At 52.2% G+C, this 13944-nt stretch overlaps 1 protein-coding gene across 1 annotated transcript; it reads left to right on the top strand.

The window, feature by feature from the left end:
- Positions 1–200: 200 nt before the first annotated feature.
- Positions 201–13725, top strand: Pvalb (parvalbumin). The gene is made up of 4 exons (XM_055603113.1): positions 201–338; positions 1744–1876; positions 3546–3655; positions 13490–13725. Exons 1-4 carry the CDS (start codon positions 278–280, stop codon positions 13516–13518), a joined length of 333 nt encoding a protein of 110 aa, XP_055459088.1. The 5' UTR covers positions 201–277; the 3' UTR covers positions 13519–13725.
- Positions 13726–13944: the final 219 nt, after the last annotated feature.

Below are 13944 nucleotides of genomic sequence, written 5' to 3'. Positions count from 1 at the left end.
TGCTGGTGGTCCCTGAGATCAGGAGGTGGGGGTGTCCTGGTCGAGCCCCTGGGATGCCGAGGACCCCCTTGGGCGTGTGGCCCTCGCGGCTTGGTGGCTCGGGCAGGACTGAGCTGCCGAGCCGCGCGCGGAGCCGGGCGCCCCCTGGCGCAGAGCCAAGCTGGGCGTGCGTGCGCCTGGCGCGCGACACTGCAGCGCCAGTCATATGAGCAGAAAGGATGAGGAGAACACTTTTTAATCTTTTCGCACTTGCTCTGCCCGCTCAAACAGTTGCAGGATGTCGATGACAGACTTGCTCAGTGCTGAGGACATCAAGAAGGCGATAGGAGCCTTTGCTGGTGAGCCGTGCACTCCCCTGCCTGGCCCTGTCCCCTTGCCCTTTTCCCGCCCCCGGGGGGCATCCCCCTCATCCCGCTGCGAAGCCTCCTCAGTTTCTCCCCCCCACGCATCGGTCCTCATCCTCGGGGTTTGGCTCCCTGGTCCTTTTCCTCCCAAGACCTGCACGGGCAGTACTCCCTGCCTGAGCCACACAAAGATGAGGGTGCATAAGGGTGGCCTCTCCCGGGAGGACTTGCAGGGTCCAGGGTCAAGCACGAAGATCAGGGTGGGAAGTAGGAAGGACCCAGACTTCCCCCTCTTGAGAAGTGCGGAGTTGGTAGCAAGCCTGGGCTTTCTTTTCAAGAAACCCCTTTGGTCCGCTCCCATTCCCAACAAGACTTTTCTTGGAAGGTAGCCCATTGATGGAGATCCCCTTCCGTGACAGACCCGAGGGCACAGTGACCTTTCTGCGGCGGGCACCCAGCCCTGCCCAGCCAGGCCCAACCCGGCGCAGACCGGCACAGCTCTCCACAGCATCCAAACCCTTTTGGTAGTCTAGGAGAGGGCTGCCCACTCATCTGCGTGACCTCTCTGCTCTGCCTGAAGGGACTCTAGCTTAGATGCTGTTCCTCTGCCATCCAGGTAGGGAAACTGAGGCTGGGATAGCATGAAAGATGTACAAGGTCACCCAGTCCAGCACAAGAAGAAAGTCCACCTGGGGTGGACTCAGGTACCAGTGTCCCCACCTTGATGTGTCAGAGGTGGACAAAACAACTTTCCTTCCCTCCAGCTCTGGGCTGAGGGGAGACCATGGTTCTTAAGAGTCTTGGGCCTGAGAAGGACAGCCATCTGCTTTTTTTTTAAGCCCCCTTTTCGGCAGGCACACATAGGAAACTTCAGGAAGCCCCTCTCCCCTCCTGGACCACTCTGATAACCCAAAGTGTCTTGAGCCACTTTGTCACCTTGAGGATGAAACTTACCCAAGTCTTTGGAAGTCCTTCATCCCACCCCCAGCCACCGGGCTGGGTTGTCAGACTCTGTGCAGGACTTCTGGGTCCTCCCCTCCCCCTCCCACAATGTGACCTTGACAGAAATGTGTTCTCACGGTGTTCGTTTTCTGACAACAGTATGTGGCCATGAGAGAAAGCTGCCTTTCTGCCCACCCTAGCACCCATTGCAGCCCAGTCAGTTACCACCCAAAGGGCTGGTAATGGTTCTCTGTGTGGATCCTCAGTGTGTATTTAAGGGAACCAAGAAGGTACGGCTGTGGATAGAGCATCCTTTCCTAGCCAGGCTCCCTGTGCCCTCCTGTTCCCCACAACTATGCAGGTGCCCTTTAACAAGCCCTAGAACACCCCCTTCCCTGATTTCTCTGACGCCCCTCCCCTGTCCTTCTCTAACCTCCTCCTTCCCTCCCCCCAAAAGCGGCGGACTCCTTCGACCACAAAAAGTTCTTTCAGATGGTGGGTCTGAAGAAAAAGACCCCAGATGATGTGAAGAAGGTGTTCCATATTCTGGACAAAGACAAAAGTGGCTTCATCGAGGAGGATGAGCTGGGGTAAACTGAGGTCTGGGACAGGGTGGGGGGTGGGAAAACCTGGTGCTAACTCCCCAAGTGGTCATCCTTCTTTCTGTACCCCTCATAGCAAGCAGGCTTTGCTTTGTCTCTGCAGGGCAATATCCCAGGCACTAGGGAAAGATACTTCCTACTTCCGGGAGGGTCAAACCTTCAGCTCAGAGTGCAGCTAACTAGGTTAAATTATAGCCACTTAATATCGCTAATGGAATGGAGTTACTTAATAATTTAATACCAGTGAAGAGGCACTTATTCTGGCTGCCTCCCACCGCAGGCAAGGCAGGAGGCATTCTCCTTAGAGTGTCATTGATTTCCATGTGTTTGAAAGGCACCTTCACTGGTCTGGTCTGCAGACCCCCACGCCTGTGGACCAGAACTGCAGCTAATCAACTTCTGGCCAAGGCAGAGAGGAAGAGCCAGCTCTGGGCTCTCAGGGTCCTTGGAGCAAAGCGCAGAGGAGACAGCAAACCCCTCCTCAGCAGAGAGACCTCTGCCTTAGCCCGCCTCAGCCACCTGGCCCATATCTGATGACCCAGCTGTACCTTCTGTTATTTTCCAGCCAAGATTCTCTTGAATCTTATTAGAGATGGAAGGATGGTGATCAGAGGTGATTTTTAAGTGCTGGGTCTGAGGGATGCACAAATAAAGAGGGGAGAATCACCAAAGTCTAAGTAAACCAGAAAGCAACTTTATTCCCCGTGGGGGAACTATTTCTAGCCAGTTAGGACCGCAGACAGGCTTGGGAGCTTCTGTGGTGCTGAAGGGAGGGAGTAGGTAGGTTCCTTTTAAAGCAAAAAAAAAAAAAAAAACCACAACCAGGAGTCCAGGAGATGATTAAGAATTCAGCCACTCTTTGAAGTGGCAGGCCGGTCCTTGAGTAACGGGCCTGTTCCAGGGAATGGTAGCTTATGGTAGCAGGGTGTTTGCACAGGCTCAAGGCGAATAGCAGTGTTATCTCCTATTGTCTGATGAAGGCGGTTTGCTTTTTCTGCAGTTTGGGACCATCTAAGACAAGGGGCGGCAGGAATAAAAGACAAAGGGCAGATGTCCCATTCTATCCTCTGAGCCACTTGGGAAATCTTCATTAAATAGGGACTCCTTCAACCTACCCTGTCTCTCCTCCAAGCTTAACCCCAAGGGCACCTTCTAGAACTTTCTCCCACCTACCTATCTATCCCCTACAAGTACCTGCACATGCATGTACAACTACATGCTAACTGCTCCCTATCCTCCAGGCATCACCATCGCTAGAAAACCTCCCAACTGCTCCCTCTGTGTTCCCCTGGGCCTCCTCCATCGGGGTCTCAATCCCTCCATCACACATGTGAAGACTTGCCCTCTTCCTCATTTACACAGAGAGGTCAACCCAATCACTACGGTGACCCCATTTTTTAATGTGTTTATTGAATAAACAAAGGCAAGCATCCCCTAAACTGGGGTCAACCCTGCACAGAGGGCAGTCACCCACCCCACCCTGACCCACCAAGGCACAGCCAGACCATGCTGCCTAGCCAACCCAGCTTCACACATGTCCACCAGAATCAACCGTCCATCCCAGCTTCTCCTGTCCTGCATGGACACCAGCTTACCGTCTAGTGAGTTTCTGCAGGTGACCTTGGCCTGACTTCCACACTCTTCTTTTTCTCCCCAGGTTCATTCTGAAGGGCTTCTCCTCAGATGCCAGAGACCTGTCTGCTAAAGAAACAAAGACGCTGATGGCTGCTGGAGACAAGGATGGGGATGGCAAGATTGGGGTTGAAGGTAGGTAGCTGTGACTATGACTCTGAAGACACTGGGACTCTGGGGTGTGTGGCTGCTGAGGCTTTGGTCTGTTGAAAGGAAGCAGAGGATGGAGAAGGGAGGAAAAAAAAAGACAAACCCACAGGTTAGAGAATTCTGCGACACTGCCAGGCAGAGAAACCCAGCTAAATATTTTTTTTCCCAAAAATTTGAGCAACCCATGAAGAATGGCTTTTTTCCCCATTTCCTGCTATGTGAGGGAATGTGGGAGGGAGAATTGGAGATGTTCCTTGCTTTTTTTTTTTTTTTTTTCTACATATGTGCTTAGGTTCTGGTCCAGGATCTGCCTATACTGGCTGTGTGACCTTGGGCAGTGTCTGTCCTTCTCTGAACCTGAGGCTCAGGCCTGTAACCAGAGGAGGCAGACCCACTGATCCCAAGGACCCTCAGGCTCTTGTAGGATCAGATTCCAAGGATGGAAATTCCTTATCTACTGCCTTTCTCGGTTCTCGCCCTGGTGTCCTGTAACCTCAGATAGATTTTGGCTTCATTCAAATACACCATTCCATCATTGTAGGAGTGCCAGGATAGAACAGCCAACCAGGACCCAGCTGGGGGTTAGGATGGCACTAAAGGCTTCTGCGGCTTTGCTTGGAGCCCAGGCACAGGCCTGCTGGCCCACTACCCCACATCCTTATTTGGTGAACCTTCTTGGCATCTGTGGGGCATATCCCAGCTTTCTTAGCATCCGAACACTTTGCAGATGGCCAGAAGGATGGTCATAGTCTTAGCCTGGTTCAGAGAGCAAGGATGTAGGGTGGGACAGGGCTTTTGAGTCTAGTCTGAACGTGTCTGAGCAGCATGCTCCACCACATGCTGGTGTGGTAGCCCTTTCTGCCGACAAAAAAAAGAAAAAAAAAAAAAAAGAAAACTGTATTTAGGTGCCTCTGGGGTTTAGATCCCAGCCTTTCTGGGGGAGTCAGTAACTATTGAGGGCCTCGGTGTTTTCAACTCTGGGGAAATGATGGTTCTCCTCTCATGGGGAACCCGTGAGGACGCTCTGCTAATATGTAAAGTGCTTAGTTCAAGACCAGGCAGAGAGCTTAGAGCTGGTGCCTTCTGTGTAACTAAAGAAAAGGAAAATGGGGGCTGGAGTGGATTGCATTTGCACTTCAAGCTCCCTGTGTCTATTCAAGGATTGAAGCAAGTACTTAATAAACACCTGTTGCCTGAGGGGAGAGCCCAGACTCCCACATTCCACTTCCCTTCTGCTCCTCACACCTGTGACCTTGGGCATATCGCCTGCCTAGGCCCGGGTTCTCTTGCCTGGCACATGGGTTGCATGAGCTTATCCTGGGACCTGTAAGTGGTGCGGACACAAATTGCTTTGGAGACAGTACAAGATTGGGAAAGTATGTGGAGACTTATTAAGGGACTCTTACTGGAAGCAAGAATAAAGAATCTCTAGTTCAGGTGTAGGGGGTGCCCTGGTCATAGGACTCAGATATTCTTCCTTGGGGTGGTGGGAAGGAGGTTTTTTTTTTGTTGCTTTTTTGTTTTGTTTTGTTTTGTTTTTTTGAGGGACCTGAGCAGAGAGTACAAGAGAGAGGCTCAGTGACCTGATAGCTCTTAGTGACCTGACAGCAGCTGCTTTTCATACCTCCTTTCTCACCAGCTCCACCCCAAGTCCCGGCTTCGGTTGCAACTCAACGTTCCTCCCGTTTTTGAGATGCAGCTTAGAGCTGGAGGCAGGGTCTTCAATCTGGCTGCCCCCGCCAACCTAATGAGGAATTAAACCAGGGCAGCCCTTGACCTGGTTCCCTCCACCTGCCCCTGTTCTCTGCCATATCGGGTCTTAAAGAGCCAACTAAACTCTTCCAAAAGACTCAAAGGTAGCTACCAAGGAGCAAAGTGATGCCTAGCATCAGGCAAAATAAAGATAATTAGGACAGGGGCTGGAGAGAAGGCTCAGTGGCAAAGAGCACTGGCTGCTCGTCTAGAGGACCGGGGTTCAATTCCCAGCACCCTCACGGCAGCTCGGAACTGTCTGTAGCTTCAGTTCCAGGAAATCCATCACACCAGGCATGCATGTGGTGCGCATATCTTCATATGCAGGCAAAATACACATACACATAAATTTTTTAAAAAAGATAATTAGGACAGAGTTATAGCACCATGATGAGGAGTCCTTGAGCAGCCCTGTAATCCTGAGCTGCAGCCTCATGGATAAAATGCCCATGGAAACATGTCCATAGTAAAGGCCACACCCAACACTTAGTAAGTATCCCGTGAGTGGCAGCTATGTACCGTTCATGTTAGCTACATTCTCAGTGTGGCCTTGTGTACGTACACACACATACACACACACACACACACACACACACACACACACACACACACACACATACACACGGTCATCGAGTGTGAGTATGTCTTACTTTAATAAAAAGCTCAGGACCAGGGGTGTATTGGATTCCAGACATGTTTGGATTTTAGAGTATTAACACAGCGTGGCCATGGTCCTAAAAGGGTTTCAGATTTCCAGATTCCAGGTTAGGGGACATTGGTCTGTGCCAGGCAGAGTGGAGGTTCGGGAGTTGAGACATGGAGGCCAGAGGCTGGAATGCTGCAGGTCAGGGACTCAGCAGGCAGGGGCAGGGCCAGGCATGCAGTTGTCATCAGTGAAGTCACTGAGGCAGGAATGGTTAGGCCAGGTTTAGAAACAGGCCAAAGACCAGTTCTCCAGGAGTGATCAAGAGTGACTCTCTAGGCATATAGTGTGTGTCTTAGAGGGCTGGAGCTGGTCTCTGGTGTTGTCTCATTTTCTCCTGGGATGACAGAGGACATACATTCAGAAAAGGCATCTCAGGGAGGCCAAGGTCACACTATGTGCAAGATCCAGGCTTCAATCTCAGTCTATCTGATAGCACAGTAGAAGCCTGGACCAAGCTGTGCAGCCTGCATAGCACTTTCGAGGTCCTGGAGGAGCAGGACAGCAGGGACAAAAGATGGGACTTCGGTGACATTGGGGCATGAGGGCCCTACCCTGTGCTTCCCTAGTGAAGATGCAGGGACTCTTCTACTTCTATAACCCAACATAAGAGGATTGAGGATTCTGAACAAGAGTGGCATGGAAGGTCTAGAGTCCTTCTCTGGGGCCCAGAATGTCCTGTGGCCAGAGAACCTTGGGCCCCACCTACCAGTCTGAGGATGCTTCAGTTTCTGTGGGACCCACACAAGTCACGGTGCCCTTCTGATCTTTGAGACCAAGGCTAGGTCCCCATCCGTCCCTGAGGTTCTTCCACTGCATGAAGGATCATGAATTGTGACTCAGGCTCAGCCGTGCCCCTGAGCCACGGTAGCAGCCACCTTTCGCTTCCGACAGCCCTTCCTGTGTGCCAGACAGTGCATTCAACACTGTCCTCTGTCATCTTCTTGGCTATCTGTAAGGTGGGTACTGTTAGGGTTCCCACTCTAAAGGTATGGATAGTGAGGCTCAGAGGTGGCAAGGGCTTGTCTAACCCTCTGTGCTGAGGAAAAGAGAGAGACGGTCAAGATGAGCATTGAGGCCTGCTTGTTTGCAGCACTGAGTCACCATGCTTGCCTCATGCCTTGAATTCGGTTGGAGTTTAGCAAACACCTAGCATAAGGTGCTTTTAGGTGCTGACTTCATCCACCACGCTTCCATGTCGCTAAAGCAGGAATTTTGCCTTCTTCTGGTCTCACCTCAGCACCAAGAATAGGGCCTGGTGCACAGTGGGAGAAAAAGAGAAACTTGTTTAGTGAATGAATGAAGAGAAGGAAGAAAGGAATGAATGAGGGGATAAACTAGTGAGTGAATGAATGAATGAATCAGTGGTGGAATGAGGAAACAGGGGATTATGTACCCTGCAAGGCTGCGGGAAGGAGGCCTCTAACTCGAGCATGTAGGGAGGGGTTCTACGAGCACACAGGCTGGGGGATTTGTAGCCATGGGTGCTCCGGAAGTGCAAGGCCAGTGATGGCTACTGTCCTCAGCTCTGCGTATCTCTCTGAGGAGAATGTTTACATGGTTAAGGCCCCAGTTGCAGGAAGAGAGAAGAAAGACACTTATAGCAGTGTTCCTTCAGACTTTGATATCTGGGAGCAGTTACTTCCAGGAAGTTTAAAGACATTTATAGATATGATCGATTGCCAGTGGTCACCCTACAAGGCTGGGACCCAGCGGGGAGTAAGGGGAGCAGAAAAGGACAGAGAGGCCGCAAAGGAGGGGGAAGGGCTCAGCAGCTGTGGCCATGAAGGCTAGACACAGACACACCTGCAGCAGGCTCTCCTCTACTTCCCAGCCACGACTCTCAGGCTGGAGCTGGTCCCTCTGGCTGCCACCCAGAAATGTTTGCTTCCTGAGTAGGGTCCAAGTACCTGCGATTCTAAAAGTTACATAGTGATGCCAATGGTCCAGGGAAGCACACAGAACCAGGGCTTTTCTGGAAAACAAGGGCTGTTGCTACCTACCTGCCCCCCTTTGCAAGTGAAGCCCTGAAACATTATGAGGTTATGTCGTACCAGGGTTCTGTCAGGAGGGCTAAGCTTGGAGGTCCTGCCAAGGCCAAGCTTGGAGGTGCTGCCTCCAGCGTGTGTCCCCTGGCTTTCCACACTCAGTGCACAAGGAACACACAGCAGACAGGGACCGAGATCAGCATCCAACCCACTTCCTGTTTGCCACCGTGCTACAGCCATGTCTCCCTGGCCCAGCTCAGTCAGACCTCACAGAGCTTCACAGCATAGCTTTGTTCTCTGCACAGACAAGGAGACAGAGCCTCAAGAAGCCTAGAAGCTTGCTTCCTTTGCCCACTGAGCCTTAGACTGATCTGCACGCCACGTGCCTGTATGTGTGTGTGTGCACAGCTGGTCATCCTTCCTCGTGTGACCCAGCCCCAGTGATGGCTCTGCTTGCCCATGCTTTGTGCCAACTACAATTTCAGCATCTGTATTCTGTGTTTTGCACCTCTGGCTGAAAATATAGTTGTTCTCATCGCAGAATCCAAGCCTTTCTGCTTCCTTCTGGCAAAATCCATAGGAGCCTACTTGGGGGGTAGGGAGAGTGATGGTCAGGTGTCACGGAGGCAAGAGCCAGAGACTTCCTGTGGCTAGACACAACCCTGAGAACAGCTTGGCTTTCTCACTTCTCGGCATCCATTCCCTCATCCCTGAAGTTGCTATAAAATAAACACACATCCCAGCCGTCTTGCTTTGGCTCTCTAAGCCGCCCTGCTCCTCCCTTTAAAGGGAATCAAATCTTAATCCATACAGAAGTGGAGCTGAGTGTGAGATGGGAGAGAAGGGAGCAGACAGGTCAGGAGACCCCTGCCTCACTGTGGTCCTCACCCATTTTCTCCTGTGGGACTCGGTAGAGGGTGTCCCGGAGGGCCAGCCCACAGTCCTTAGGTGGACGGTGTCTGGTTGTATCTCGGCAACCTCAGGGAGGCCCCCGAAGGGCTAGAAGATGAGGGCCACAGCCCTCACCGAGAGGTGTGGAAACTGAGGCTCAGTGCATACTGAGGGCCAGGGCTTGCCCTTGGCGAGATGCGACCTGGGTCTCCTTTCCACATGCTTTCCTCCCCAAAGCCAGGCTAAGCTTTTGGAGTTATAAATGTTTCCGTGCTTAGCAATCTGCTCCTCAATTCCCGGGTGGAGTTCTGCTAGCTCCGGCCTTATGCTGCACTAGATAAGATGGAGCAAGGAGAGGACACAGCGCTACTTATGTAACCAGCCTCTTGAAAAAAAAACAAAAAAAAAAAACAAAAATGGAGCAGCGGTCAGGGCAGAACAAGACGTCCTCTTTCTGCTCATCCTTCTCCTTCCACTGCTGAGGCTGCAGCTGGAGTCAGATGCAAGGCTGTTCCCATCTGCCTTTGAGCAGAGACACAGCCAGGCCTCAGTTAGCATCCTCACAGCTGAGACCCAGCCTCAGTTTCCCCATAAAGAACCTAAGGGAGGGGAGGGTCAGAGACGGTGAGGATGAGATGGGATGGGATCGCTGGCTGTGTTTGGCAAAAAGAGTAAGTCCCCAGGACTGTCGATGCCGCCTCCTTGTGGCCGCCTGGCTTCACCCGGAGTGACCCTGCCTCCTGGTTCTGCGGTGCGAGAAAGTGATCCTGTTTGCGGCAGGCACCCATCTATAAGAAACCGAGCCCTGGAGCTATTTCGAGGCAGCGAGGTGAGGTGATAAACCAGGATCCGGCCCTTGCTATGGTCATCAGAACGGAGGGAAGGCGGGCTTTCCAGACGCTGACTCCGTGAGTCTCAATTTCACTAGGGGCTATCAGCCTTCGCCGGCCTCACCTGTCAAGGGCTTCTAAATTTGTCCGATCCCCACAGCACCCAGGACTGGGGCAGCCCTAATGAGGCTAATTTCAGTTTCCTGAGGGAAAGAGCAGAATGGCCGGTCCTCCTCCGCCTGCTGCCTCCCTCCTGCCAGATTCCCTTGCGTCTCCCTCTCTTCCTGATTGGACAAGGGAGACGTCAGAGAGCGTCCTCAGAGGGCCTGGGGGGTGGGCCTCAGAGCACAGAGTGGTGCTACTCCCACATGTCTTGTGAGAGAAAGAACGTTCTAGGTTTTTCTAAAGGAACCCTGTCCTCTAGAACCCTGTCCTCATTAGTCACTGCTTTAGTTACATTCAGTGTGTCAAGCGCCTCTCGTCTGCCTCTGATGCAGTCTTTCCCGCTACCTTAGGGGTGCCCTCACTCTACAGACTGAGGAGACTGAGGTGATGGTGTCAGGAGCTTGCCCCGGGTCAGCTGTTGGCTGTCTGGGTTTCCCGGGTGCTCTGCTTTCATGGTGCTTGACCTTGACTTGGGAGATGGCGACAGGAGGTTTGCTACTGCACAGCTCTCCTGCTCGTTGCGCTGCGGAGATCCAAGGGAGGCGGCGCTACCAGGTGGAAGCCACCCCCTCCTAGGCACCAAGCTGTGTGAGCTGGCGCCATCCCCACTTCACAAAGCAGAACTCTGAGGTTCAGAGAGGCAGCGTGGTAGCCCGAGGTAGCCTAGCCTGTTAACAATGGAACAAGACACAGGCCGGGTTGGCTATACGGTCATGGGCAGATGCTTCGGTGGAGACCTGTGATGACCCACCCTAGCAATGGGAGCGTCACTGACAGATGAAGATGGCAGACCCTTCTCGCTGTGCCTGGGAGCAGCCAGGCATCTGTGGGTTGGTCAGAGTGGGCTGAGGTGTAGAAGTGGCGGCTTCCAAGAGTTGAGAGCTCTCTCCACCCCGGGCCTGTTGATGGGGAGCCGAGATGCTGTCTGGGCTGAACAGCCCCACGAAGCAGCCAGTCTCATGGGCTCCACTATAAAGATGAGGGAACTGAGGCAAAAGCATCTAGCCCAACTCATGAGGAAAGGAGCTGTTGGCCCCCCTCCCCTTGCTTGCTCCAAAAGCCAAGTTAGAACAGGAAGGACACTTTTCCAGCTGGGAAGGGAGGGGTGGGACATCTGATCCAGGGAGCCAATAGAATGGTAGAGCACAGATCCCGGCCCCACTCTCCAACACCCAGTTTGCATCTGGGACCCCACTGACAAATCTGTTGACCTAGACGGTCCGAAGTCTGAGCGTTTGTCATTTGCTTTTCTTTGGGGTGAGAGGGTATGTTTTAGAGGAGACCTTTGCCAGGAAAGCTGTTAGTTAATTGGCAGTTCCTAAGAGTGCTGCCCGGAGGCAGATGCAAAAGTCCTGAAGAGGTAGAGCGGCCCTGCTTTTAGTTTGTCTGTAGTGCCTTGGTCAGGTTTCGGGGGACAGGGGGTGGGATAAAATTAGAATCCCACGTTCCCAGCAAAACGCCAGGCACAGTGGCCTCAAGGAGAGCCTAGCTACATTCACGGAAGATTCTGGGGTCTGGTATATTGGGCTTTCGGAAACCTCACCGGTCCAAAACATGTTATCAGGCTTCCAAAAGCCCAGATCCCCACTCTGGTGAGCACTCATCAGAAGCTCTTGGTCTTCCAACACTGGCTGTACCCCATCCTGCCCAGATTTCACCTGTGTAGATCTCGTCTGATCCCAGCTCACAGGCAGGTGAGAGGAGTCTTGCTGAGGATCAGTCAGAAGCCCAGAATTCCTAGTGTGACTGTAAAGCCTGTCCCTTCTGAGAGCCTGTGAGCAACACTGGGGAATTTTTCCTCACAGGATCTGGGACACTGTTCTGGTCAGCAGGGCTCACACAGGAGCTTTATGAGGTCAGAGGACAAATTACAGCCCTGTCGCTTACTTTCTATCTGACCCTGTTTCAGCCCTCATTTCTCCATCTTTAAAATGGAAATTATCTGTGTACCTGGCAGGCCTTGCTGAGCCCTGAGGAGGACTCATGATAATAACACCCTTCACCTCCCACCCATTCATTCAATGTCCAAGCATTCTCCCCTAAAGGGTGTTAGGCCACTGGGAAGACACTAGGTAGGACCAACAGAAAGGAGCAAGAATATAAATAAGATCATTTCATAGTTGTGCTGAGGCCGTGAAGTCAATGAAAATGGGCTAACTTGACAGAGCCAGCAGTGGCCATATTTGAGCTGGAACATGTGTCGCTCTATGCTAGGTTAAGGGAGGTCACAAATTTCCCCAGTAAAGAAGGGATCTGAGAGTGATGGTGGCCAGAATCCCATCTGCTGCTGTGACCACATCAGGGCCTCAGTTTACCCCATCAGCAAAATGCAGGCAAGAACGAGTCTGTCCTCTGTAGTTCTAAGAATTCCATGAGGTAATACTCCCTGGATTCTTACCTTGTAGACATTTAATTAATGCCTCATGGATGCAGTGCAGGCTGTGTTAATGGGAGTTCTAACAATAGGAAAAAGACAGGGTACAAGAACCATCCCTCCCATGGTCCTGCAAGCTTGGGGCAGGGGGCAAGAAGACAGCCTGGGAAGACAGGCTTGTTGACATCCAGCCTGGGGGTGGGGGAAGGGATTCTTCCCAGTGTTTGATCTTGATTTATTTGAGTTCCCATCAACCCTCCTCACCACTCAGAGCCTTTCAAGGTCTCAAGAGCTTCACTTGCAGGTTTCCCACCTGGAGTCCCTAGGGCGACTACCACCTCCAGGGATGCTGCCTTAAGGACAGGGAGGGTGTGGCATCTATTTCCCAGGTCCAGTCTTAGAAAGGTGAGAAGCCCAGGCTTCCTCCCCTCACAGAGTGGGGACCAGGACAGCTGCATAGTTATGGCGATCTTGCTCTGGTCAATTTGAACTGTTAAAGCATTATTTATATTTGCAGAATGTGACAGTAGCAAAAAGAGTCCCTTTGCCCTTCTCCCGGCCTCCCTGGGGGTTGGGGTGACAAGTGAGGAGTGACATACCCAGATGTCCTATACACGGACTGTGCAGACAGAGCTGAATGAATTCAGGGGCCTCCCGGCATCCTTCAGTAGCCTTTTAAATCTGCTTCCCACCGGGTCTTCACCTATCGCTCATTCCACCCAGGGACCTGGCCCTGCCACCCTCCATGGATGCAGAAGGGATGGAGGCATACAAAGAGCTTTTTCAGGAAGGGCCTCAACCTCTCACTTTGCCCTCACATCACAGTGGTGCTTTTTTTTTTTTTTTTTTTTTGGCATGCCAGAATCTCAGGGTTTCCTCGGAGACAACGAATCTCGAATTCCACATCTTCTCTGAGCTCTTGGGTCAAACTGAAGAGGTGTTGAAGGGAGCTTCCGGACTCCCAGCCTCTGCATCCTCAGCTGCAGATCGGGCATGGTGATAAACAACAAGGTGGCAGCTGGAGCCGAGGAAGATCCTGGAGGCGTTTAAAATAGCTGCTGCACGGTAGATGTGTGGGCGAGCCCAGGTGATAACGCTGTCGTTCTTCTTTTGCAGAATTCTCCAGTCTGGTGGCTGAAAGCTAAGCATCACTGACTGCCTGGGTCTCCCACCTCCGCCCCCAACGCCTCACCTCAGCCCTTCTTGCGGCCCTCCTGAGTTTCTGTTCAGTTCGTTTGTGTTATTTTTTTTACTCTCCCATCCTCTATGGCCCTTAAATGACACCATTCTTCTGGGAAATGCTGGAGAAACAATAAAGGCTGTACCAAATTGGACACCGCCCATAGGGAGGACACAGGCCTGGTAGGGTGATGGTTTGGCAAGTTTTTTGAGGTCAGTAGGGGGCATAGAAAAGGTGTGATAGGTGGAAAACACCTATGCCTGTCTGTTTCCTCCCCGCTTGCTACTGAGTGTTTGTGGGGGCCACCTGGTTCAAGCTGCCCCTTTATCCTACAAGAGAGTTGATGGAACTCCCATCTCGAAGATGCAGAAACTGACTTTTAAAGAGTGTC

Source organism: Psammomys obesus, unplaced genomic scaffold (assembly GCF_907164565.1).
Source record: "Psammomys obesus unplaced genomic scaffold, mPsaObe1.curated_primary_1811, whole genome shotgun sequence".
NCBI classification, from domain to species: domain Eukaryota; kingdom Metazoa; phylum Chordata; class Mammalia; order Rodentia; family Muridae; genus Psammomys; species Psammomys obesus.
The sequence above is the reverse complement of the archived record's forward strand: the minus strand, read 5'-3'. Positions and strand labels throughout refer to the sequence as shown.